General features: G+C 41.4%; 1 protein-coding gene across 1 annotated transcript; it reads right to left on the bottom strand.

Annotated features, from left to right (window-relative positions):
- gpsm1b (G protein signaling modulator 1b) lies at positions 1-26,913 on the bottom strand. Its single transcript, XM_069673347.1, has 14 exons — positions 26,631-26,913; positions 17,386-17,607; positions 16,205-16,340; positions 15,950-16,092; positions 14,847-14,970; positions 13,319-13,434; positions 12,986-13,141; positions 12,781-12,889; positions 12,556-12,670; positions 9,799-9,869; positions 9,507-9,677; positions 2,152-2,314; positions 1,852-2,057; positions 1-1,766 (listed from the first exon to the last, which is right to left on the bottom strand). Exons 1-14 carry the CDS (start codon positions 26,690-26,692, stop codon positions 1,566-1,568), a joined length of 1,995 nt encoding a protein of 664 aa, XP_069529448.1. The 5' UTR covers positions 26,693-26,913; the 3' UTR covers positions 1-1,565.
- Positions 26,914-26,954: the final 41 nt, after the last annotated feature.

Here is a 26,954-nt window from a genome sequence, read left to right on the forward strand (position 1 = left end):
AACATCTGAAACATTTTATTAAAAGCATGAAGGGACATATTCATGTCCTCAAATGGAACATAAATACAAAATATATTTATATGTACAAATTATGGCAGAGACAAATCGAAGCGTACCAGGTACTGTCTAAAAATGTTAATTCACAAAAAACTGAAGAAACTATTAACTTGAACTCCCAATGTGTCATCAAAGAGATGAATCAAACCTCTTAACTTGGAACGTGATCCATCCTGGTTCGGAATACTAAGGTTCAGAAGCTTTGAGGTACAAAAATGAGGTATGCACTACTTATCAATAAAAAGCGAGCCCATAGGTGAGGAGAACGTTCCTGTACAGTACCATTATACAGAACACTTTCTGCACTTTGTACGTCTTTCTCATTTTAGAACTTTCATTACAAGTGGAGAGAGTTGATGATGCACTCTAACCTTTATGATTCCTGGTACAATTTGGTCAAAAGTTTGTTGCTGAAACCAGAGAGAAGTAACAGAATCAGCTTATATGAAATGTGTCACATTATTGTCAAGATTAGGGAGAGCTTGTTATACCACATAGACTGTATTTCAGAGGTAACACTAGGCTTTGACCACAGGGGGGCAGCACAAGCTAGAATTAGCGCGTCAGTATAAGATGACATCCTTCTAATCCTTCTGTGTCTATGTGAAGTGATCGTGATAATGGCAGTAAGCAGCAGTCTGTTATCAGATGTTGAGAACATTACGGGCAGCAGATACTTTTAGAAGCTAAGCAGAAACATTAAGTGGAGCTTGAATTATCCCACGACTCTAATCTTGAATCTATAGAAGCAGCAGCTATTTCAGATCTTTTCTCAGTAACCTCAGATTCTGCAGGAGATGTGCAGAAACGTGCATCATGTTTCAGTAAAGCCGTCAATTTAAATGAAGCCAGTGGAGAAGCAGTTAAACACTGACTAGACTTCCTAATACTGTTACTGCACCAATGACACCAGTCTTCTATGAGCTGTGGGAACCATAAGAAATGAATGATAAAGCAGCGTTGATCAGAGGATAACTGCGTTAACACATCTTGGTGAATATGCAACTCTTTTGTTGATACATAATTCACGTCTTTATAAAACTGGTTCAGATTTCAGTGCAAATATGTCTCATCAACTCTGCTTCTATCATCAAATCTTTGTGATTTCCTCGACTCGTGCTTAAAGTCTCCACGTTAACACTGTACGCCCGTCGTGTGCTTCCACAAAACACATCTGACACTTCAGGGAATACAATCTTGAGTCTGAAAAAATGCTGATTAAGGCATTAGATTGAAAATGGGTTTCTTTTTTTGATAGCATGTCCCCCCCGAGTATTCTCTTCTTCCCAAACTACCAAGCTTAAATTGTTCCTGTTATATTTACACACACATAGAGCATAATACATCGAGCGAACATTTGACAGGGCACCACCTATTGCACATAGAATTTGTCTTGTTATTAAAAATCTTGTTAGTTCACCCTTCAGTGCCGTCTTTAAATGTTGGCTCATCCTTCTTCCGCTTTCATTCTCTTTGACATGAAGTTACGCAGCGTGATTAATCGAGTCCTAGCTGGAGAAACCACCAGGTGAGTCAGGCTCGGGGGACGGAGGGTCGTCCTGGTCGTCTGCAGGCAGCTGGACGCGCTGCTCGTCCATGCGCTTGGCCTGCACCCTCTGGATTAGACTGAAGAAGTCTTCATCAGGCACTGTGGGGGCGTGGGGGCCTGCTTCTGGTGGGGAGCACCGCTGATCATCAATCCGGGAGGACTACAGCCGGAAAGACGGACAAATTAATAACCATGAAACTATAGAAGACTAAAAGTTACCAACCTGAGAAGCATTGAGTTCTTACCTGGCACTTGATAAGCATGTTGAAGAAGTCATCGCTGGGTTCCTGATGATCTCCCTCACCCACCAGGTGTCCCAGATTGTTATGGGTAATCCTCAAGCCTGGAAGATTACCAACATTAACCCGCTGATCATCAAGACGGCGGCTCTGAGTGCTCGCAATCAAATCAAACAGCTCCTCAGTCTGGGGGGAGGTGGTGATCGAAGGATCTAGAAGAAGAGAGAAGAGCCTGATGAGTGTAAATGTATTTTAAAAACTCAGACAAAGGACTGGACAGATATATGAACGCAATTTTCAGCTGACCTATCATCTCGTTCAGGGACGGCATGGAGTTGGCAGCGCCCTCTCCGTTGTCTCCGTTCTGTGGCTCATCAAGATTGCAGCGCTGGTCATCCATGCGGCTGCTCTGGAACTTGCTGAGGAGGTCGAAGAAGCAGTCTTCATCTGAGGGGTCACGGCCCAGCTTCTGAAAGAAAAACAGCAAGTTAGTGAAAGACTTTTTAGTGTTCAGCACAAAAAGACAAAGACAGCCTCCTAAGTTTTTTACAGTGGACCACAATAAAACTAAACTATTCCAAGATCGAAGAGTCAGGAGGTTCAGAGATCATAATTAAACTTGATACCAGTAATAGTTGCATGAAGATAAAAATAATCTAATTAACTGACAAGGGATGGACTTCCAGCTGAGACTACCTTGGCCTACATACTGAAGGTGTACAATACCATTAAATGTCTTACAAACACCATCTATTAGCATTAAAGTTAAAAAGGGCTCACATAGTGTTACAACTTTCACAGCAGAGGACCAATCAATGATTCAATCACAGTTTGACTTGATGCCATTTCTTTATCGCACCCTCCAGTGTTTGTTTTAGATAACACCAAGACATGCTCTCTCACTCTGTGTTGAATGACGCCCCCTCTCTCAGCATTCAAGCTTTGCAACTAAAGATAATATATTAATAAAAAAATATCAGAGCTACAGTTCGTGACACATCACAGCTACACAGGCTAGCAGAGCAGATGTGGAGTTTATTGTGTCAACCGGTGCTAATGGAATATTCTGGAAACTCATCTGCTGGACATCTGCAAATAAAGTGAGCTGGACAAAGTCATGCAGACAGGAAATAATAACAAAACAGGATGTGTGTAGTATTTTAAGACAATAATGAACTGAATGTACAACAATGGGCTCAAGATCCAGCCAATCACGTTAAGCTCCGTTGGTCATGTGACGACGATTCGTCGGTCCCTTTTACACAAACGAGGAAATAAACACCGCGATGACTTCGCTGCCTTATCTTGTTAATTGATCAGTGTCTCTGAGACCCAGTTTGCTTGGACATGCGTTTTTGTGTTGACAACATTACACAACAATAGTGGACCCGACACTCGCCGTATCACTGCTGGCTACAAAGTGTCGTCTCTGCTCATGTTTCCTTAAAATAGCCTTACGCCATGGAAAGAAGACATTTTGGAAGAGGTGTAAGTAATGAAGTCAAACAATACATTTTTATAGGATAGGGAAAAATCAGAGACAATATTTTGGGAACTGAATGTACAAAAAAACGATCATCTGCTCAATTTGGCCATCATCGGCACAATCCACGCCCCATAAAAAAACGAGCTCTGAGATCGCTTTTGCAACCACAGCTGCACACAGAAGAACATCACAAGTTCATCCAGACTCCAGCTGACCAGTGAATGTTTTTATTTTACACAGTTGACTCTTATTTGAGATATATTGCGTTTTAATAATTTTGAGGCGTTAACCGATTTGATGGTCTCCTCTATTCACTCAATGTTTCCAAAACATCTGAATGTTATTTTAAGAAAACTTAAACAGAGACCAGACGTTTTAAAAAAAAAAATGTTTTTGGCTTTTGCCTTTATTAGATAAGACAGGAAATGTGGGGAGCAGAGAGTGGGGGATGACATGCACCAAATTATCAGCAGACTAGGAGTCGAACCTACAATCAGTGCGTCGAGGACTGCAGCCTCTGTACATGGGGTGCCTACTCTACCAACTGAGCTACACCTGCGTCCCTGCAGTGACACTTTTGTAGCGATCAGTGATATAGCAAGTGTAGGGTCGTGTAATGTTTTTAACACAAAAATGATGCCGACACCACCACTTAATTAGTGTACAAGGGACCGACGAAACGTCGTCACATGACCAACGGACCGTAACTTGATTGGCTGGACGTTGGTTCGATTTGAGGCAGAATTGATTGCTTTTCCTTGGTATTCCGGATGTGTGATCGGAATTTTTGTATTTATTTGAATTTTTTATAGCATGAATTTCTGATTCGGAATTTGTGAACATTGAAAAATAAAAGTGAAAATGAGATCCATCATTTCAATGCAAAAAGAAATCTGCGCTAGAAAGATGAGGTGAGACAGATTTGCTCCGTACAAGTGTCCTTCCTCTCTTCTACAACTTTCAAGGGCATTACTTAGTAAACAAGCTTCTATGAATAGACACCAGGCGTTTCTAACATTTGGAAATCCCTGCTGAATAAAAACTAGAAGCCCCGCAGTACCAAAAATGAACACTGCCTCTTGGAACAGCTTCAACTTTAAAACACCATGAATCTCAGAGTAGGACTTGAATACTCCATAATACAGGCTGTGGCTACAAAATCTCACAGAAAAAATAAATCAACATGCTTAAGTTGCCAACAATCACTACATTGGAAAGGACAACAAAATGAAGTTAACTTCCTGCTCCTTAACAAACCAGCCCCAGTAACAACGCACCAATCAACATTCACAGTTAAAGGATTTCCAATGTACAACATGAGCAGAAAAAGCTACGAGACATTCAACTCCGACTAGTTCAAATCACTTTGCCTCACAGCAATATGTGAAGTAGGTCAGCGTCAGCAGACGCCTGACAACTTTCTTTATTGGAAACTCAAACTGTGCTTCAGACAACACAAAACTTTTAGAATTTATTAGTAAAAGTTCTTCACTTACTCTGCATTTACTCCCTAAAGCTTTACATACAGGAAAAAGATCTAAAACACAGACAAGCTGACAAAGACAATCACGTGTCAAATCTCTACAGGAAAAGACAGTAAATAACCTCTTGTATCCTTTGCACCATGTTGTTATTCAAGCTGTAAAGTATAAATGAAACACCTTACCAGCAGCACCTCTTCTTTGTCCTCTAGCTATCCCGCTCTCTCTCTCTCATGTCTCTCTGAGCTCTCTTTCCCTCTCGCTCTGTGCACACGCCTGGCTCACACCTCCCTCTCCCCCACCTCGCTTCACTCCCTCTCTCTGCTCCCCTGCTGTCCTCCCTCCCTCCCTCTAATGTCCAATTTCCTCTCCTCTTGTATCCCTTTATTCCAGTCTTCTTTGAATCTCTAACATCCACTCTCTCCTCCTCCTCTCCGACTCCCTCTCTTTTTCTTTCTGCTCCTCTATCTCTCTCCCTCTCCCTCTCCCTCTCTCTCTCTCTCGGTGCGGCTGTCCTGCAGGCCATTTTTGTCCCGTTCACCCACTGTGGGAAAACAACTCATTATCACAAGCAGGGGGGCTGACCCTGTGGGGAGTGTAGCAGCTCTGTGATCAAGGTCACATTATCAGCAGAGAGGCAGAGCTTAGGGGGGATGATTGGGGGAAAGGGGGTGGAAAGATGGGTGCAGGGGCACAGGCATGAGTAAAATGCATGCCAACAGTGGCCGCCAGCAGAGATCCACTTTCCTCAGATGACGGGAATCGCCAACGTCAGCATTGGATTCTTCAAAAACTCTGTAATTCCTAAACCGTCCATTATCAACTATCATGGGCATGAAAAAAAACCTTCCATAGGACTGTTATTTACTCTTTGCACACTAATCATCTATGGCTCGTAGCAGTTGTCTCCTCTGTCCTTGGCCCAATGGTCTCTGTGTGGTTCTCCCAACTTCCCTCCCTGTTATCCAATTAATCAAGTAGGCCAAAGGGACAGAACAAGAGAGAAAAGTACACGTGATGACGATGAGAGGGAGAGAGAGAGAAGGGCCGAAATCAAGTTGTGTGTAAAAGAGAGAGAGTGAGTGAGTGAAGGGAGGAGAGGAAGACGGTTCTTTGAAGATCATACAACACCTGTGCAATCATCAGTATTTCCACCTTTTCTACATGGATCATTGGCTTGGGAAATTCAGCTGTATCCATCTACTGCATAATTAAGGTTGTCGATTTTAATTAGTCATTTGAGAAATTATTAAGCCAGCTAGAGGCAGCACTTTCAACCACACTGTCCAGCTTTAAAGGGCCAGTTGGCCGATTTCAACTTCAGTCCTATCATGCTATTATGGGGAGCTGATGCCATTATGGTAGCAAACAAATGCAATTTCACTCTGTGCCTTTGGAGGACGCTGTCTGCTTCTCCAATGGGCCCTGAAAAACCTCCAGGCGGAGGCCAGGGAGCTTGCTAAACTATACTTCCTCAATCTGCCCGCCTCCGATGTCATGTCTCGTTCAAAATCATCAGGTTTGAAATGTAGACTGCAGACCCGAAGATTCGTTTTTCAGATTCTGTACCGCTCTGAGCCATTGCCTGCAGCGAAAACAGTAGTATTTCACTCCAGCGTCTCTCGCCGGGCCGTTCCTTTCAGAGGGAGGGGCGCAATGCACGCCGGGTGTTGTAGGAATGTAGAACGGCCGAAACCACGAGCTGTTTGTACAACTTTCTCCACAGCTATGGCGCCAATTTCAAATATTATTGCTTCTATCGATTACAGAGAACACCAGCTTTGACTGACAGTGGCTTTTTCCAGAAGTGAATTGCTCCTTTAATTCAGGAGCTAAATCAGGAATGCTTCGTTTTATGTCATACATGAACGGAAAGATTGACACAGCAACAGTTACCAAGGGGTCTGTGGACTAGTTAACAGTCAGTTAATACCTTGTGGAGCAAACCACTGTACAGTATATCGTACTTTCAAAACAAAGTGTACCTTTGTCACCTTATATGTCCTATCCATAAACACGTGCATCAATTTGTCATACATGTATTAAGTTTTTAAAAAATATCTATACTTATTGCAAACATCGTATGTAATGCAAACTGTGCTGATGACGATCATATGACATGGACGAAAGCTCCAGAACATGCGAGTAAGTATTTTATGTCAAGTTCTATTTTTATGCCAACGTGGACAAAAAGTCATCAGACATTTTGGAGATCTGCAGTTGTGTAATAACAAGTGCAACTGCAAAACAAGTAGACATTGTGTGTCATTACAGCTCAGAGCACTTCATTCAGTACTCGTAGACATGCAGCAGTCATCTATTACAATCAAAGAACCACGCAAAGGCAGGTTGAATTTCTTGCTTAATATGAAGATTCTGATAAACTAACAAATAATTAGATTCGATTTCAGATGTTTTTTTGCCCCTGAAGTACTCTATACACTATATACTACAGCCTATTGGTATCACAGGGCAGCTCTCTCTCTGATGTAAAGCTTTTGAGAAGAGCGGCCTCAGTTAGCAGCGTCCTTTAGATTGGCAGGTCTGAAAAAAGGATTACCAACATTTAGTTCTGGATGCTATTTCTAGGCCCTTGTGATGAACTATCATCATGCAGCACAGTAATTTTCACTCCTTTTTTGAAGCATGTCAGCCGGCTGATTACAACAATTAGCGTTGTCACAGAAAATAGCAGGATAAACTGCTGTAAAGACACCGATTTTAAGGGTGCAACAGCTGTGAAACATTAAGAATCTAGTTCACGGCAAATGGAGCATCATCGTCATCTAATGAGAAGACACCTTTACACTGTGTCTGACTTCTAACATCACACTGTATAAGCTCATGGGAAATTAAGGGAAATGTTCCAAATTTAATCTCTAATTTCTCCCATTTTCTCTTTAAAGCTGAAGCCCTAAGGACATTATGGTCAGAGAAGAACGGACAAGAAAGTAGTTAAGTGAATTCAGCAGTCAGCACTACAGGTTCCATTGTTGCTTTCTATGAAAAATAATTAAACCCATCTCTTCTGAGGAAGCTTTCAGTGACTGAATTAAAAAGGGGGTATATCTTAGATTCACAATATGAACCTGATACTGTAAAACGTTGTACACCGAGCAGCCATAACATTATGACCACCTGCCTAATATTGTGTAGGTCCACCTTTTGCTGCCCAAACAGCCCTAACATATCAAGGCATGGGCTCCACTAGACCTTTGAAGGTATCTGGCACCCAGACATGAGCAGCAGATCCTTTTAAGTCCTGTAAGCTGCAAGGTGGGGCCTCCATGGATCGGACTTGTGCGGCACACCCCACAGATGCATCCGCAGCCGGCCATCCACATGATGTAAAAGATGATTCATCAGACCAGGCCACCTTCTTCCATTGCTTCGTGGTGGTTCCAGTTCTGATGCCCATTGTAGGCGCTTTCAGTGGTGGACCGAGGTCAGCATGGGCACTCTGACCGGTCTGCGGCTACGCAGCCCCATACGCAACAAACTGTGATGCACTGTGTGTTCTGACACCTTTCTATCAGAACCAGCATGAACTTTTTCAGCAATATGAGCTACAGTAGCTCTTTTGTTGGATCAGACCACATAGGCCAGCCTTCACTCCCCACGCACATCAATAAGCCCTGTTGCAGGTTCACAGGTTTTCCTTCCTTGCACCACTTTTGGTAGGTACTGACGACTGCAGACTGGGAACACCCCACAAGAGCTGCAGTTTTGGAGATGCTCTGACCCAGTCGTCCAGCCATCACAATTTGGCCCTTGTCAAAAGGTGCTTTTCGACTGCAGGAAGTTTCCCCAGGAACTAGGAAACTTTTGAGGAACTCTGTGCATTTCAATAGCAGGAACCAGGGTCTAACTTTAGTTCAGGGGTAATTGATTTACCCCCTGAAAAGTCTCTGCTCGGGGGGGTAGTACTTTCCAAAGGTTCAGGAACTTTCGGGGCGGGGCCTGCAGTGCTGATAGTTTCTGATTGGTCGAGTACTCGCAGCGTTTTATTTCACCCGCCATGTTTAAAAGACTGCAGCTGTCACTGTTATCATCCATTCAATTAATCAATTTGTAATGCAACAAAGCACGATCAAAAACAGCACAAGTTGAATCTCCTCCATGCTAACAGGCTAACTGTAGTGTAGAGTCTAATGATGATACCGGCCCGTTTGTCGCATTTTATGGCGTCATCTTTGTTTTTCACTTGTCTGATTTGCATAACCTTCCCGGGAGTTTAAGCTGCTGTGGAAACGAAGACAACAATGGGCCACAGGGACCATTTAGTTCCTTGAAGAGAAGTGCCTGGAACTAAAAAGTCCTGGTACTTTTGGTCGAAAAGTAAATCCTTACATTGCCTAAAATATGACAGGAGCCACTATAACACTCACTTCACCTGTCATCATATCGTCATAATGTTATGGCTGATTGGTGTCAGTCTAAAGCCAAAAATGGATGCTTCCAGAAGTCTTGAAAGCAATAGTTTGATATGTTTGGGAAATGCCAATTCCTGTTTAGCAAGAATGATACCACTTTCCTACTTGTATGGTAAATATGAAGCTACCACCACCAGCCAGTTAGCTTAGCTTCTGAAAACAGGCAAACAGTTAGCCTGACTCAGTCCAGTGGAAAGCTTATAACTGGCACCAAATGAAGAGCATATTTGGCTGCTCATAGGAAAAGCTAAAACTACTTACTGGCACTGGAGGCGGGACTTGCACAGTGATGTCATCAGTGTCAAGGGGTGAGTCCAACCACGGTCTTTCATCCGATGACTGACTGTCTGGATAGCCTTTTCTTTTACCCGGCTGCGACAGCTGACTCTTGGATCTCCTGGGTATACTTTCCAAGTCTTGGTTGTCACCATTCTGCAGAAACAGAACTTATTGTTAGGGTTCATTGATAACTCTTTAGGGAGAGGTGTGTGTATTACATATTAACAGGCACATTTGTTAAGTATCAAGCTGAAAAGAGAGAGTAAGAAATCACCTTATCTGCAGGGTACTTCCACAGTTCCACACTGTCCATGCTGTTTCTCTTGGTGAATTTTGGTCGTGCTCCTACAGAAAAAACACACACAAGTAAATAAACATTACTACATCGCAAAATATCTCACAACTGCTGCGACTAAAAATGAATGAATGCAGAGCGCTCTTTGTCTTTACTCCGCAGCAGCCCCGTCATGTCTTCACTGGTCTCATGATGTTTGGCATGGATACGCGGTTCAGGCAGACAACCGAGCAAACAATCTGAATAAGAGTCTGTTTGCCAGCTCCGCACCAGAGAGGGAAATGTGGGACGTCAGTGTGAGTTTCTGCCCCCGGAGGAGGGTTCATGACCACAGACTAAAGCCCGCCTGACTGTACAAATCAAGATGATACACTTTCTATACGCTTAATTGTAAACGATTCACGTGGTCCCGGTAATGCGAGATAAAGAGAATCTATAGTTAAAGACATGTTGATTATTTAACAGGATAATGTTGAAAACAGAGCATGTGCTTTGGAAACAAATCATCTTCCTGAGACTTTCAGCAAGACTTTCATCTTCATCCATCTAACCCCAAAAATGTTCACACCCTTTGACCCTCTTAGATTTAGCCTCAGCTCAGACATAACACAGACACTGTTTGACTGTTATGTCTGTCTCGCCCTAATTTAGTTCACATTTAAATGGCCACCTTGTGTACACAAACAGTATTTCCAGTTAGTTTACACAAACCCACAAGTTAATTTAGTCAAATATTGAAGTTAAAAGAGCTCATTCTAAAAACCTAAACCTTAAAGAATCCGTAGTAAGGTATTTGGATAAATGCACATTTACAAAACCCCTCAGGCAATTTGTTTACATTAAATTCTCCTGATGAAAGCTTCATCCAAAAGATTGATGGTCATTGTTTTGTTTCCATTTCTGTGAGATAGGATGGCAGGTACAGCTCAGAGACGGCTCTCCCTAACCACAGTTTGCATTGCACAAACAGACCAGTCATAAAATAAAAAACACGCACACAAATAGAGGCGCACGCACACAGAGTTGGGCTTTCTCATATGCCGCCACCCTTCTCCTTGATATAGCTAAGAAAAGGCAGTCACTTACATAATCATAAAGAAATGGGGTTACATAAGAAGACAACAGAAGCCCAGAGTGAATGCCAGTGTTCAGTCCAATTAGTTAATATTTCATTTCATAGTGAGGTCAAATTATTTTCTTTGTTCGTTTGGTTTAACAAACCTGTGGTGTGTATATTGTACATTGTAATCTATAATCTGCAAAATCTTTAGAAAAAAAATTTAATTTAAAGTCGAGGTGAAATGAAAAATGTCATTTTAATCCTTTAAGATCACATCCTAGGTAATATTGTGCATCTATTTGACAATATAGGCCAAAAAAAATACAGAAAATCCATTTCTTCGTATTCTTATATCAAAATCCGATAATTTTCTCTTCCTGTTAAAAAAAAAAAATATCCTGTGTGCTTGCGTAGGCTAGAACCAACCAATTTCAACCAATCAATCTGCAACATTTAGCCGCAGAGCACCAAGAACGTCCGGTCAGTTAGCTAGATACTGCGCTGTGGAGAACGTCTGTCTATGCCCACTTATCAACGATCAAATAAAATCCCTCCAATGATATGTCCCGCGTGCACGTCCACTTGCAAATACGTCACAATACGGAAGCTAGATACTCTCGAAATGCCGTTTCAGCTCGACTTTAAGTCAGAAGACCAGAGGACGCCAGCTAAATATATGTGCTCAAACTGAGGCTAAGTACTGACTTGGACATTGTACTTTTACAAATGTTTAGCATACTGCATGTTTCCCAGCAAATGCTATGTTATTAAAATTCTAACTGATTTAATAACTCTTCAAAATATTTAATAAAAGCTCTCATTGAAGACTAAAGGACAAAAACAAAATCTGTAACATTTAGACTGACACTGTCTTTCATCTTAATAAATGAACAACTAAAATAATTGGGTACAATGTAATGTTTTCACAACAGTACATAGTTAATAAGAGGTGCCATTACGTACAATAATAAGAGGCGTCATTTTACATTACTAACATTGAGTAGAGAGTATCTGACAAACATGCAGTGAATTAAGGGCCCTCTTAAATCAGACTCACCCATTCAGTTGATCATTGCAACTAGTTGAACATTTTGGGAAAGGCATCTTTTTGCGTACTTGCCAAGAGTGACATGAGAGGTCCTATACCACTTTTACATCATATTTAAAGGGGGGTATTATGCTAATGTAAAGCTCCTTATTTCACTCTGTGATACCTGTGGAGTAGCTTAGCAAAATTTAAAGATCAAAAAACTAATTTTTCTCACACTGGTGCTCTGTGCAGGCCCTTATAATGCCTCTGCCTGAAACGACTCTCTGCTCTGTCCCTTTAAGAAACCCCGTCTACAAGCCGACTTTCTTCTGATTGGCCAGCTCTCTGAAGCCTGCTGAGGCAGCACTTTGCGACATCACTGCAGACTGAGCTGAGAAGCCTGGGGATTACTCCAAAATACTTTTACCTACAAATTTGAAACTTCGCCTACTTTTAGTCTGGACATCCAACATTGTAAAATTATATACAATGTGTCTTAAAGTGTGAAACAGCATAATACCTCCTCCTAAATATGAAGCTTCAGCCAGCAGCTTGCTAGCTTGTTGTTGTTCAAAGGTAACAACTCAAACCAGCTCTAAAGCTGACACATTGATAAATGAGATTTCAAAGAAAAACTTTGGTTCACCTTGCATCTCAAACTCTGAACTGGAGGGTGAAAGGTCGCTCTCATTGACCCCGAGAGCCTCCATCAGCTGCTCCACATTCATTCTGGCTGTCAGCTCCCCATTTCTGTCTCCAATCTGAGGAAGAAATGAAGAGTCAGGCACAAAGACACGACAGATAGCCAGGTTAAATTAGGCTGAATGCAAGAACCCATAACTTAACTGTGTTTATAAAATAAAAGTCTCACTTCTTTTGATATATCCAGGTGCTTTCGGGCATAGTGAAGAGCTTGTTTGTGGTTCCCTAAAGACACGTAAGCATTACCCAGACTCCAGCAGGCACGGCCCTCGCCGACTCTAATGAGACATGACACACACACAGGCAAAAGTTTACAAAATATATTCCTGAGCCTCAGGCATGTTTGTGGTTAAGAATTAGAATGTTTATTCTACCTGTCAGTAAGCTCCTGGGCGATGTACAGGTGTTTAAGGTGGTAGTCTATGGCCCTTTCGTACTGCTGCAAAAGAGTGTAGGTGTTTCCAAGGCTGTAACAGGCCTGAGCCTCCATCACCTGGTCCCTCAGCTGCCTGGACAGCTGCAAAGTTTTCCTGTAGAAAGAAACAGAAAGTGAATTAACAGATATATGAGAGTTTGGAAGGTAAAAGAGAAAAGAAAAAATGGTAATTTAAGATTTTAAAAAAATGCATGGATTCATTTTTCTTTTAGCAGAAATTGGCTCACTTCACATTTTGTCCACTAGATGTCAGACTCTCCTTTTTCCTCACCTGTAGTATTCTGTAGCTGTGTTGAACTGGCCAAGGAATATCAGGGCATTGCCAAGGTTACTGTATGCTCGCCGTTCTGCCGCTTTGTCCCCGAATTCTTTGGCTATGGATAATCGCTGCAAAACCACAAAGCAGAAAGGTCAAATCAAACCAAAGCAACACAATAATCAATCTCCCTCCTACCTTTATTTGCATTAATTATTAACTTGTCACCATAATTTACCCTATTTTTTTATCCGTGATTAAGGAAAGGTGATTCCAAAAGTGCAAGTTGCAAGCTTGGTAATTGACCGGATTCCATGATTTGATGCTGCAGCAGTGGTGCATCAAATAAGCTATTCTGATTCCCTTTGAAAGCAGCGTATAATGGGAAGGAGACAAAAGACCGACCTCTCCTATGAGGAAACAAGTCGTGTCATGATGGAGATAACAGGAAGCATGGAGAGAGATATAGCCTGAAGCCATGTCTGCCACTGATTCACCAAAAACCTAAGGCCCGCCTTTTTTTCCCTGTCTTTGAGAAGCCATCTAAAACTGCTCACAGTGTTGTTACAATCAGAGGCGGATTTTGATTCATCGAAAAACTCACTGAGGTGATTTTCCCTCACAAATAAGCAAGGATTAGCCATGTTTACTAGCACAAGAATCCATGTTCTTGTACTCTCTCTCTAAGCTGTCTCTTCGACTGTGCAAAGCAGTCTGTGCAAAGCAAACCACAGGAGATTTTCATCAACAAGAAGCAAACGCACATAGCCTGCTTCTTCACAGAAATAAACAACAGTGTAGACTAACTGCGCCAATGAGCTATTACATGTTTTACCAAACACGGCAGTAAATTAAGTGTTCTGGTAACCACTTGTTTGCTTTTGGCCGACACATGACACTCAACCCAAGAGGCTAAATATGACGACAGCGACGCCCTGCAAATGTTTTCATGTGACAGCGTGGCTTCGGGGAGGACACTCAAAGACCCCTGGCTACGATGTCACAGCTTTACAGCACAAAACCACACTTCCACATGTATGTTAAACCGCACAAGACAGACATGTCTAGATTAATGTTCACTGTATACAAGAAACCTAATCTAACATTTATATTTCCACTACCGTCAACTACATTTAAGGGCAACATCATGGCTCACCATTAAGTTACTGAATAGCTGCGAGGTTAACGACCTTATGTAAAGGGAAAAGTCTGGCTGTTGCTTTGGAGACACAAGGTCACTGCTGATAACTCATCTGTGCACTAGTATTAAAAGGATGCTTGCAGGAGCGCCGGTTTAGCACAGTGGCTAAATCATGCGTCCCATATACAGAGGCTATAGCGCTTGATGCGGCGGTCCAGGATTCAACTCCCGCCCGTGGCCCTTTGCTGCAAGTCATCACCACTCTCTCTTCCACTATTTCCGACACTATCCACTGTCCTCTCTCTCAATAAAAGCATAAAAGGCCAAAAAAAATACATACATAAATAAAATTAATCTTTAAAAAAAACAAAAAGATGCTGGGAAATGTTTTAAATCTCTCACCTGGCGGTGGAACTTGATAGCTTCGACAAAGTTTCCCAGCAGGTAGTGGGTGTTACCCAGGTTCCCATAGGCCCGCCCCTGAGCAGCTCGGTCTCCCAGTTCTTTAACCAAACACAAGTTCATCCTACAGAGATAACACACAGCATTAGTAACAGTATATGCATGATGTTAGAGTAATATAATGGCTGATGCTGGTGATAAACAATCCCAATGTTAATTATTACAAAGAAATGGCTTGTGTTCATGCATAATTCGTTCCCTTTCACATTTCACAATTTCTAAATTTGATGTTAAATGTTCCATTGTTTACAAATTGGCTTTAAACGGGCCTTCATAATAGCCCAGCGAGATTAGCTGTTATTATGGGTTTATTATGGTGTATTTATCCAGGCATCAGCACCAAATGTGCAGGCTTTTTTTTTTTTTGGCACCAACACGCATCACATTCGGGAAGGCTACAGACATCCCCACCAGAGAGTATGCTGTAACGTTAAGTAAAAATCTGTTGTAAACTTTCTCACAGCATCTCAGTTGTTTAGTATGAACGTGGCAGCCTTCTGTGTGGTTGATTTTATTTAAAAGGAAATGAGGGGGCTGAAAGAATGAAACACTAAGGAGTGTCAAATTAAAGTAAATGTCATTCTGTATATGAGTCAGCAGGATCTTGATCAAATACACTGGCCAATGGCCACACAGCCAAATCCAGTCTGGACTGCTTCTTAACAAGAATTGGGGTTGCGTAAACGGTGTCTGAAAAGTCAAAACTGAAGTATCAGTAAAAAATCTGTGTTCCAGCTTTATGTTTGCTTTTTGGAGTTGCTCTCCGTCTGTGCTGACCTTTAGCAAATCAGCAGGTAAAAATAACAGAAACGCACAAATCCAGATGTGCCACGCAGGCACAGATGTACTAGAGAAAAGCAGAAGGGTAATATTTACCAGAGGTGAGTCAAAAGAGGGATCAAATTAGTACCATATGACAATTTAAATGAGACATCTGTATGCGATTTTGTGTGACAATATTGTTGAATCTTCTGCACTGAATCCATTTTAAGCTCCCTTTTCGATACTAGCTCTGTGATTGAGATTTGCTGGAGTAAGCATACTCATAAAAGCCAGTAGCCCTTTGCAGTGTGTCTCTGACATCAGGAGGCAGGTCGCCTGGTTCCTGGGTGCAGCCCCATAGCTGCTGTTTGCCCTTTGCGTGAAACACGTTCCCTACGTTATACAGTGCTCTGGCCTCTCCAACCTACAACCACACATGGAAACACCAAAAGGGTTAAAGAGAAGTGAAATGCAGAACAATCATTACACAGATTTTTTGACTTTCAGAGAGATGCTAAAAACAAAGTGAAAGTTACCTTGTCACCCTGCTCTTGAGAAATATCCAGATGTCTTTGACAGCACACAACGGCCTCATCAAAGCGCCCCAACACTTTTAATGTGTTCCCGAGGTTCCCACTGGCTTTCCCTTCTCCAATCCTGTCCCCTATCGTTCTGAAAAAGCAAAGACACACATTGGTAATGCTCAGTGGTGGTAGAAAAGTCTACAGTTTGTCTATGTGAATGTCATTTAGCTAAATGATAGTCATTAAGGTACTATGACGAGACTTAATTGGGAGATGTTGCATAGAACATTTTTTAATTGGCTCCACGGAGGCTCACCAGGTCCCAGTGGCCTTGATGAGCCTGTAATGTAACAAGGTAAATCCCCCTGGGGTCTTTGATCGCTTCCCCGCTGAAGTACCAGCTGCACTCACAGCAGGGGTGCGGATTACTCATTCAAGCTAAATATCCAGTTGGTAGTTGTCGACTGTTAGTATATGAAAGTCCCCTCACTTTTCTTTGAATTTCATTACCTATCGTACTGTCAACACAATTAAACCCCTGGTGCTCCTCATGCATCTGATAAGGTCAATAAAACCTGTCAGGGTGGCATCTTGAATCTTCTTCTGCTGCACATCTAATAGCAGAATCATCAGCATATCATTCCTCCATGCTGCTAAACAGCTCAGCACTGACTAGAGCTCCAACTGTATTACTTAGCATCAAAGCTTTCTTTATCAGCGCCCGTTGTCAGAACACAACTAAGAGGATTCATTTTTAATGGAATTGCAATCAGGCTTCAGGGGTAGCCGCAGCAGATTTTCTGTTTTCATTCATTTTAAATTGTATTATTTGATATGCAACAGATCTCGCTCTGCACACAGTCCTCAGTTAAGAAGGTCAGATAACAACTTGTGTAACTGCTTTCAAGAAGAATCTCTCTGACAGACAATGATTATCAATATAAAGTTTGTTTTGTAGACACAACAAACTATTTAACCCTATAGTTTGCACCAACTCCTTTTTTAAGGTCTCTTCGTATGCAGACAACACTGTATTGTATATATTGACATTTGTCAAGTGCTTTAAGCCGAGTGGTTTTGAATGCTTAAATATGCTTTTTCCCACAAGTGATTTGTAACAGCTCAAAGCAAGTAGTGAAAACAACTTTTTTGCATTGCATAGGCAGCAGTTAATAAAAAGGTGCATTGCTCACCTGGCCAAAGTAAGGTCATGTTTGTGATACTCCAGAGCCTTGCCGTACTCCTTGAGGTAGAAGTAAGCGTTGCCCAGCTGGCTGTAGATGGCACTTAGGGTCTTCAGGTCTTCTGTGCCGACCTGCACGGCAGCCTCAAAAAACGCTGTTCCCCCTTTAAAGTCTCCGGCTTTGCACAGACGCTCTCCCTCCAAGGCCAACTCCAAGCAGGAGGCCTCCATCCTATTAATGATTCACACGTGCATACAGGGAGAGACAGAACACAGTATTAACATATGAGCCCTATAACAGATAGAACAATGTATAGTAATATGGACACTTATTGCAGTGGCGCTGCAACATCATTGGGGAACAAATTCCCAGCATCACCATGACAACAAGGTCTGTGGACTGTTGCCTTAGCAACTGAGTCCAAGGCACCAAGATGAGAACCTTGAAAAGGTGTTGCAGTTTCCACTCATTACTGCCCATATGGGCCTGTTTTAAGGAGTTTGATTTATAAAGACATACAGCTCTCTTGCAGCATTGGTTCATTATATCAATTTGATAAAACTGTTTGCCCTTCTTCCTTTCTATGCTGTTGGAGTGTATGATCTTCAAAGCAAGCTTGCATTCTGCGTATAGTAATACTTTCTATGTAAAAACATAGAAGTAATTCACTAGCTGACATTGCTGCTTTACATAAAAACATACGAAAATGAACATCGTTTGTCATTCCTGTGTCAATATCTCTGCTCCTGTTTTATATAGGAGAGGGAACATTTTCCAGAAATAACTAGTGAAAAGTTAAGTCAAGAAGAATCCTCCTACCACTGATAGAATACTTTGGGTACGATTGCGGCTGCTGGATCAATGGCACTGTGCCAGGGAATGTAAAAAGAACAACTTTGTGTTAATTGACAACTTCCTTATTGTTAGGGGACAAGTCAACCAAATTCTAAGGGATTTGATGCAACTTCCATTCATTCATCTATGTTCGTCTGCTTAACTGGGGTCAGGTCGTGGCATGCTAAGCAATTTGGCCCAGACGCCTCTCCCTAGCAACATTTTCCAACTCCTTCTGGGGGATCCTGAGGCATTCCCAGGCCAGGTGGGATATATAATCTCTCCAGCGGGCTCTGGGTCTACCACGGGGTGTACTCCCAGTTGGACGTGCCTGGAAAACCTCCACAGGGAGGATGGAACCTTTTGAAAAGTGATCTTAAGGCTATAACATGGTATGTAAAGTAATTATAAACCAGGTGTTATGTCTCAAGCTAAAAGAAGGCCTTGTCAATGAGTTGCATCCAGAATGTATACCAGATTCGTAGTATAATCCAGGATGAACTCAGCCATGTTGGTTTCAGCTCTAAATTCCAGATAAGGTTTTGGAATAGAGTTAAGCAAGGATTATCCTTGAATCTTATCTTATCAGGCAGAAAAAGGTAAGAGAACCATGTGTAGTTTTATCTGCAGGTTAAGTAGTAAACTGTAGTGTAATTTTACTAGTTTCATGAACACTTTTTTAAACTACTCCCCTACCCTTATTGAATCCTCTTTTTCTACTAATCATTTATTTATTCATTCAATTTTTAGTCTACTTGTTTCCTATGTTGTCACTTTACCATTCACCAACATACAAGATTGTTATGACACAGGCATAACATTATTTTACTTGCACCCAAACCACTTATTTGATTCCTTCTTATATTGGTCATCTTCATAATAATCAAGCACAACTATTAAACAAAACTGTTTTCAGCAATTGCAGGAATTTTTCAAAGCCTTGCTTACATGGGTCAACTGCTTTGCAAAACCCTGCTTGCATTTTCAGGGACTGATCCAGGAACTGATCCTTTTCAGTATTCCAGATTACCTGTGTTTTTGCTTTGTTCTTGATTTGTTGACATACGTCTGTAGCTCCAAGCGTAAAGGCCTTAACATGGCTTGAGGACGGGGTCCATGGTGGACCAGTCTACACACTGCAATCTCCGCACCAGTGAGAGGGCAAGGCTCAGATGCCATGAAGGCATGGGGTTAACAAGACAAGCTGAGTCCCAAAAAAAAATCAGCAATTAAAAACTTCTAACATGGAAATTGCAGGTAATTCAAGAAGAAAACATATCAGTGGTAATGCAATACTTATGATCTAGCACATTGACGTGGAAATTCCAGGTAATAGTTTCCAAGTTCACGCAGCCAACTGAAATACTCCATAAGAATCCATACTGTTGGAGCAAACCTGAACACAATCCAACTGGAACATCTATACACAGTTTCTTCCCAGCCAAGAATCACACTGGCCTTTCAAGTCCTCAAGAACGGTCCAAAAACTGAATGGTAAACTCTCTGTCCCCGTAACCAAACCAGTCAGGAGGGAATATTAGCGAATTCCACAAAAGACCACTTCCGGGTACTATTGTAATTCTCAGCAAAAACATGTTGATCAAAAAGTCCACCAAGGGCATGTTTCACTAATCCAACTGAATAAAAATCAGAATGTCATTCAGTTCCCACTATCTCCAACAGGAATGCGTCCTCTCTTGCACCTGTCCTCAACTGAGCTCCATTGTTCTGCCTTTCCATTAAAAGTCATGCTTTAACGGAGGGAGGGTGGATTAAAGAGTAAATTCTGGTCTAGAGCGAGGGGACAGCCACAAAGCTTGGTCACTGACCCAATGAGAGACGGAGAGGAAGGATGACCGAGAGAGGCGGTTGCTAATCCAGGGACCTGCATCTCCTTGGAAGACACCACAGTGAACTGATTGGCCTGCACTAATCCCACTATCTGCTGATACTGGCAGAAACGTTATTAGGTCACCATCAGTTTACCAGAGCAAAGAGGAGAGAAGGCACCTATAAATGACAAGAAGTGTTTTTTTAACTCGATTAAAACACAGATGACCTACACTCAATGCTGTACCTAAACACAACATGTCTAAAGCTGCTGCTGCTTCTTGCATGCTGCTAATAATACGCCTCCTGTTTAGACACAGTGCAAGGACATGGAAACATTAATGTATTGATAAGCTTACCACGGGTGAATCTAATTGCGTAATCAGTGGCTCGGTTCCATAAGGTACGTCAGTAAGCCTGGCAGCATGCCCAATACCCAGGTCGTTCCACTGAAATACCTAAATGGAATACAGCCACTAATTATTTCGTTACCGTATTAGGCCTATGTAAATGCCTTCCAGGAAAAAGGTGCATTTAATAGTTCCATTATCAACAAAACATCAAAATAAATGCGGAATAAAACATATTCTTTGAAAAGATTACTAATTCAATGGGATTATCCCAATAGTAAAATAAAGCTAGAGTTTTATTCCCGTCAGTAGAGCCCACTTATTTGGCTGCTGTTGGATTTATCCGTGTGTCAGTAAGCTTGTCAACCTTATCCAAAGTAAAAAGGCTGAAGTGCCAACAGGCTGGAATCATAACCAAGGAGAATCATAGCACCTTTGAACCATCTGACCTTGGGGAAAAATCACCATGACAGTGTGCACCAGATGGAGAGCTGTATTTTTTGTCACTTCTCGCTTATTTCTTCTACTCCAGTACATGGCAATTTAAATTGTGCTATCAAAATACATTGTGATATAAAGAAAATTCTGAAAGATCAATTGAGAAACTGTTGATGAGTCGCATAACAAGACAGAAAGGTTTGTACTTGACGAATCGCAGGAATTTCAACATGGCTTACAATGGAAATGTATCGTCTCTCAAAATGCCATATTGACCAAACCTTTAATGCTCTTGATATTTAATGGCACTATGTTATGTCTAGTATTATTAGAATGACATAATTAAAAATAGAAGATGGCATAAAAGTACTTCCACAAGACCCATTGAATTTTAACAAGTAGCCAGTTTTAGGGCAAGAAAAAACATCCTGAACCATTCAGCCAAATTATTCAAAGAACGTTCTGACCTGACCAAACTGTCTTCCTTGAAACTGTTGTTGGAACAACATATCCAGGCCCTAGGGCAAAAATTACTCTAAACATCTATAAACTGGGCTGGCAATAACAGACCAAAGTCATCACCCTGGAAAGTGGATTTTACTGGTTACCACTGCATATAACAGCCCTTTAAAACAAGCGAGATGGACTTGAAATAGCAACAGTGGGAGGAAATCCTTTACCTCTGAAATCCCTCCGTGCGTAAATCGATGCCAGAAAATATTGGTAATTTCAGGTCTAACAAAGTTGTAGATTGTTTTAATGCTGCTTGTTAGTAGCAACAGGAAAGAGGAGCTGGGACTAATAGCAGTAGCCAAAGCAATGAAAGGCACAAGGTCAATGCACCAGTCCCATCAGGATGGAAATGTTTTATCATGGGATATAGGTGATCATGTAGTGACCCTTCCTTTCAAGGGAACAATGGATCCAAACCATTGTGGCAAAGCCATTCTAGTGACAAGGTTTCAAGGAGTAAGGATAGAAGCCTAGCATCCGTCCAGTCACAGGTGGACGCTGAGGCTTTGCAAGGACCGAAGTCCAGTGTCTTCATGCAAGCATGATAGTGAAAACAATTAGGAAGCAGGTAACTTCAGAGGCTCTGAACTGTGCTTTTGCAGAGAAAAAACAAAGAAGACAATGACAAGACTGCACTGGAGCAGGGAACTCTGGAAACCACAGCCAAATTGTAAAATCCTGAACTTTAAAACAGACTGTGGAAAAGGGTGTAGCAATAAGAAAGCATGGCGACATGGTTAAATAACTTCAGCTGTTCACTTGTAGAGTTAGTAGCCACAACATACCATCACCCATCTTGATCAAAGCTGAGAGCAAAACTCTAGGGCTTACTGACAGACGGAAAAAAACAAAAGGACATTTATGAATGTCAAAAAAGGAAAAGATAGACAACAAGACAAAGACAGAAGTAACGCCTACTCCAATAAAGGATTGTCACAAAGGGACCTTCATTCTTGCCATCCTTGTGGTTGGCTTAAGAATGGATCTGTGCAGTACATGAATGTATAAGCCTTCCATTCTCTCCTCTGATTACAACTCTAATTGGTCTGTTGGGGAGACACTTATCCCATAAAAGCCCGCCTGTGGTCAAAGAGAGACAGTCCCCCAGTGCTGTTACCATGGCATCACATAGCACAAGTTACATATAGGGCAGATTTCAGGGGGTCGGTTAAGGAGCTGAAGTGAGGTTTGTGTTTAAATGTAAAATACCATACCAGTACAAATTGACATATATGGGACCCAACCAAATGAAATCATGATCTTCTAATTGAAATGACATTTATTTATTTATAGAAAAGTACAAAAAAATGTATACAATATTCCTTAATTTAATAGTTAATAGTTAACCCATACTGGCACTTCTACCCTACTGTCCCCATTATACTTGGCTTAACTAACAAACTCTGTGCTCGGAGTAGTAATTCTAGCCATAATTACAGAGTGCCACGGCCAGTTGTCAGGGAAACCGAAGAGAAACTCTCTAGGAATGTTTTTTCCTCTTGCAGTGCATGTCGCTCTCAGTTAGAGCAGAGCTGTCTCCTTCTTCCTTCCTTTGTCTGATCCTCTTGTAAAACCACAATTATTTTTTGTTCGATATTCTGTTTCCCTAAACCCTGTCGTCTGTGGCCACATTAATGGGGCAGCATTATGTTCTTTGGTTACGAGTTTTGGGACATCCAAAAAGGACAAAGTGGAGGTCTGTTGCAGCAATTTGCATGTATACATCTTCAAATTTTTGTAACTCTAATGAAATAAATTTAGTCTCTTTAAAGAATAAGACATGGATCTAATGGACCATTTTCAATATCAGGGATTTAATCTTTCACATATGTTATTATGCTCCGTGGCCAATTTCAGTAACTGACTGACAACACTTATAAGGAGATGTTTCATCTTAGACATACCTCTTACTAGGGCTGCACAATTAATCGAATATCCATCCCGATCATGATTTTGGGTTCCTCACGATTAAATAATTGATTGACGGCAATATTGAAGTTTAAAAGTAGAAAACTCTGCATATCAAATCAAGTGCCTCCGACACTAACAGCCACTCCCCCCAGGGGGGCGATCGAGAGGTTTTGCCTTCACATTTCTTAGAGCTGGCATGCTATGTCATGAGCCCCTACTTTGCAGCGGCAGTTTAGAGTGCAGGAGTAAACAACAGAGACCGGTGTTTCGGTTAAGCGAGTAGACATGGTAACTGGCGACTTTCTGCTGACTGCGTCTGTGGTTGTCGTAGTTACAGCAGTTGGAAGAGAACTGTCCTCGTGGATGCCTCTTTGTTGTTTTTCATTACGATTTCAACATACTTCTGTTACATCTTTGAAGTGTTGTTTCTGCAAACGTGTCATTTAGGGAGTAATGCTCGGTCGTGTTTTTAACGCTACTTGTTGTTATACTAAAGCAGGAAGAGAGCAAGTCAGTCGTTAAACCGAACCACAGGTCCCCTGAAACGGCTCGTCATCGGTTGTTTGGAGGTATGTCGGGTTTAGGGCAAGTGATGTTAAGCAAGAAAAAATAATAGGCAAAGAGTGCATGAAACCTGTGACTGAGCCGCAAAGCAACACAACTAACTTATTCAACCACCTGAAAAAAAAAAACACTACTAAGTGCGGTATTATGAGTGCATGAAGGCCAAGAGGGATAACGTTGCTGCTCCCTGTCCCTGTCATTTAACATTAATAAATAGTCATGATCTCAATATTGATCAAATAATCGTGATTATCATTTTGGCCATAAACGTGCAGCCCTACCTCTTATAGAGTTGTCTGAAACAATCAGAAACAAAAGCATCTATTAAGCAGATAATATCCTTATGTGGGTCATCTGTGTTTTCATTCCAGGGCCATAATCACACACACATGCACACACAACCCTCATTGTGGAAAGGTCATGTATTGATGTTATCTGTTTGTAAAATAGAGGGAAAACAATCGCAGAGGGTAAACTTGGCCATATGATCATAACAGCACAGTGAGTCACTCTTTCTATTTATCTTTGTGTGTTTGTCTGGGACACGACAACCTTGCAGGGCTCATGAATGTCGCTCCACATTAATATTCTCAGCAGTAACAGACACTGACTTTAATTAAACTACACCACAAGATATGAAGTAGTTCATGCAGCTATACATGTAAAACAGTATAACAGTACACAATATAACTTTGATTTGACTGGTAAATTTATAGCTTCAGAAAATGTTACCACACACTTATCAGATGGATGACTTCCCTGAATGACAGCATAACCCGTGGGTTTGATATGGGATTTATTCTACTTGACTGATTAACAAAGATGCGGAGGCACCATTATATAAGTGTTATTGTGATTAGTAATGTTCCAAATGTCAAAATATTAAACAGAGACGTGTCATTCAAGTTTTAATAACATTTCATGAGTGGTGTGTCGAGTATTTGGCATGAGACATGGACCAACAAACAACAGATAAAACTAACCCACGGGCCAAAATGTGCCACTGTTTAAATATATGACGAAGTAGAGCTAAAATGATTAATCACTAACTTAGTTGCTTGGGCAAAAATTGGTAAGCAACTTCTGTTGAAAGTTGATGAACTGTTAATTTTTTTAAGCATGAATAACAAACATGTTTTGCTTTCAACTTCTGAAAAGTGAGGCTTTTTTTTAAGTAAAATACAATAAAATATTGAGCGTCTTCGGGTTTGAACTTTCAGTCTGATAAAACTAGAGTCATGAGTGCCATTTTTTACTCTTTAGTGATAGATTATAGGTTACGAGTATTAGGGCCACATTAAGAAAAACAAGACTAGGTCATAACCAAGTATGTGGCTGACTGCATCAGGTCAATGTGCGCTTTTGTGGGCAATGTGTAGGAGTTGACTTTATTCTCGACATTGTTTTTCAACTTCATTCTCAACATTTCACCTTTATTCTCGACATTGTTTTTCGACTTCATTCTCCACATTTCGACTTTATTCTCGACATTGTTTTTCGACTTTATTCTCAACATTGTTTTTCGACTTCATTCTCAACATTTCACCTTTATTCTCGACATTGTTTTTCAACTTCATTCTCAACATTTCACCTTTATTCTCGACATTGTTTTTCAACTTCATTCTCAACATTTCACCTTTATTCTCGACATTGTTTTTCAACTTCATTCTCCACATTTCGACTTTATTCTCGACATTGTTTTTCGACTTTATTCTCAACATTGTTTTTCGACTTCATTCTCAACATTTCGACTTTATTCTCGACATTGTTTTTCGACTTCATTCTCAACATTTCGACTTTATTCTCAACATTGTTTTTCGACTTTATTCTCATTGTTTTTTCGACTTCATTCTCAACATTTCAACTTTATTCTCGACATTGTTTTTCGACTTCATTCTCAACATTTCGACTTCATTCTCAACATTTCGACTTTATTCTCGACATTGTTTTTCAACTTCATTCTCCACATTTCTACTTTATTCTCGGCCTTTTGAAATGTTAAACGAATAAAAAAGTGTGGCCCTGATACTCCTAAATAATAGGCGAACTAATTAAAAGACAGGTAAGTAACATGAGAATAAAAGTGTAATAGGTAGTATTTAAATACACTATGCTACAATGTTCATCAGTTGCCTACGGTTTTTTTTTCCAAAACTGAAAATAGTGTGTGATATTTCAAAACTACAAATGATTCTTACTTGGGATTGGCTTTGAAAAGTTCAGACTGTTTTATGACATGCAGATATAATACAGGAACTAGAGAGGTAAAGGAAGACTTGCAAATGAGTGGGAACATGGTTATCACATATACACCCACAATGCAAATAATGGGGCTGATCTGGTCTTACTTTGACAGCTACTGCTACACAAAGCCATCTCCCTGCCTGCATCTGTGTTTTTCATTCATGTGATCCACTGACCCTGTATGGTGTGATTCGGCACCCACATAGCAAGCCCATGTGTCTAACCTGGACACAGACACCCCTCGCTTTATTCCTCCTACGTCCACATCTCCCGAGGCTCCTCTCTGTCTGTACTTCCAGCCACAGCAGCTCAATGACCCGAGCCAGGAATGAGGCTTGGATCCGGGCTCGAGCTGGGTCTCGAGCTTTTAAAAAATCAGTGAAAGCTGTGCTGGTCAAGTTCCGCCTGCCTGGCTCCTCCTCGGTAAGCAAAGCACTGAGCTGGCAGTCTCCGTTACTATCCTTTTTGTCCCTTCAGCCGCTCCCTTTTCTCTTTATACTGCCTGCCATTCAAGGACAAGCTACCAGACTGACCCCCCGTGTTTTGCCGATGTACCCCCGCGGGTCCTACCTTGAGTGCAGCCTCTTGCTAGCCAGATCCTGGTCAACACCGTTAGCAGCCGACTGAGCCATAGAACCGCTGCTAATCTGTCTGCTTCCTCCCGCTATGAGGCCCCTTCACAATTATTTCCTCCAGAGGCAGCTATCCCTTTTTCTTCTTTCTTAAGCCGTTCCGCCTTTCTGTCACTCCCTCCCCCCGTTTTCTCTCGCTTTTCACCACTGCCTCTATCTCTCCCTCCCCTCTTTCCCCTCACACACACCACAGCAATGGCAGCTGCCGAGGAAGTGAGGTATTGTGCTAATAAACCATAAAAACACACAGTCCCGCCTCTGA

The sequence above is a fragment of the Semicossyphus pulcher genome, unplaced genomic scaffold, assembly GCF_022749685.1.
Source record: "Semicossyphus pulcher isolate SPU_LCO1_2020_fin unplaced genomic scaffold, fSemPul1.0.p SCAF_22, whole genome shotgun sequence".
Classification (NCBI taxonomy): domain Eukaryota; kingdom Metazoa; phylum Chordata; class Actinopteri; order Labriformes; family Labridae; genus Semicossyphus; species Semicossyphus pulcher.

Coding starts and splice junctions, on each gene's coding strand:
- gpsm1b (XM_069673347.1), bottom strand. CDS start 26,692: ATGGCTCAGTCGGCTGCTAACGGTGTTGACCAGGATCTGGCTAGCAAG. Junction 17,608..26,630: donor AGCAAGAGGCTGCACTCAAG/GTAGGACCCGCG, acceptor AATCATTAATAG/GATGGAGGCCTCCTGCTTGG. Junction 2,058..2,151: donor GTCCCTGAACGAGATGATAG/GTCAGCTGAAAA, acceptor CTCTTCTTCTAG/ATCCTTCGATCACCACCTCC.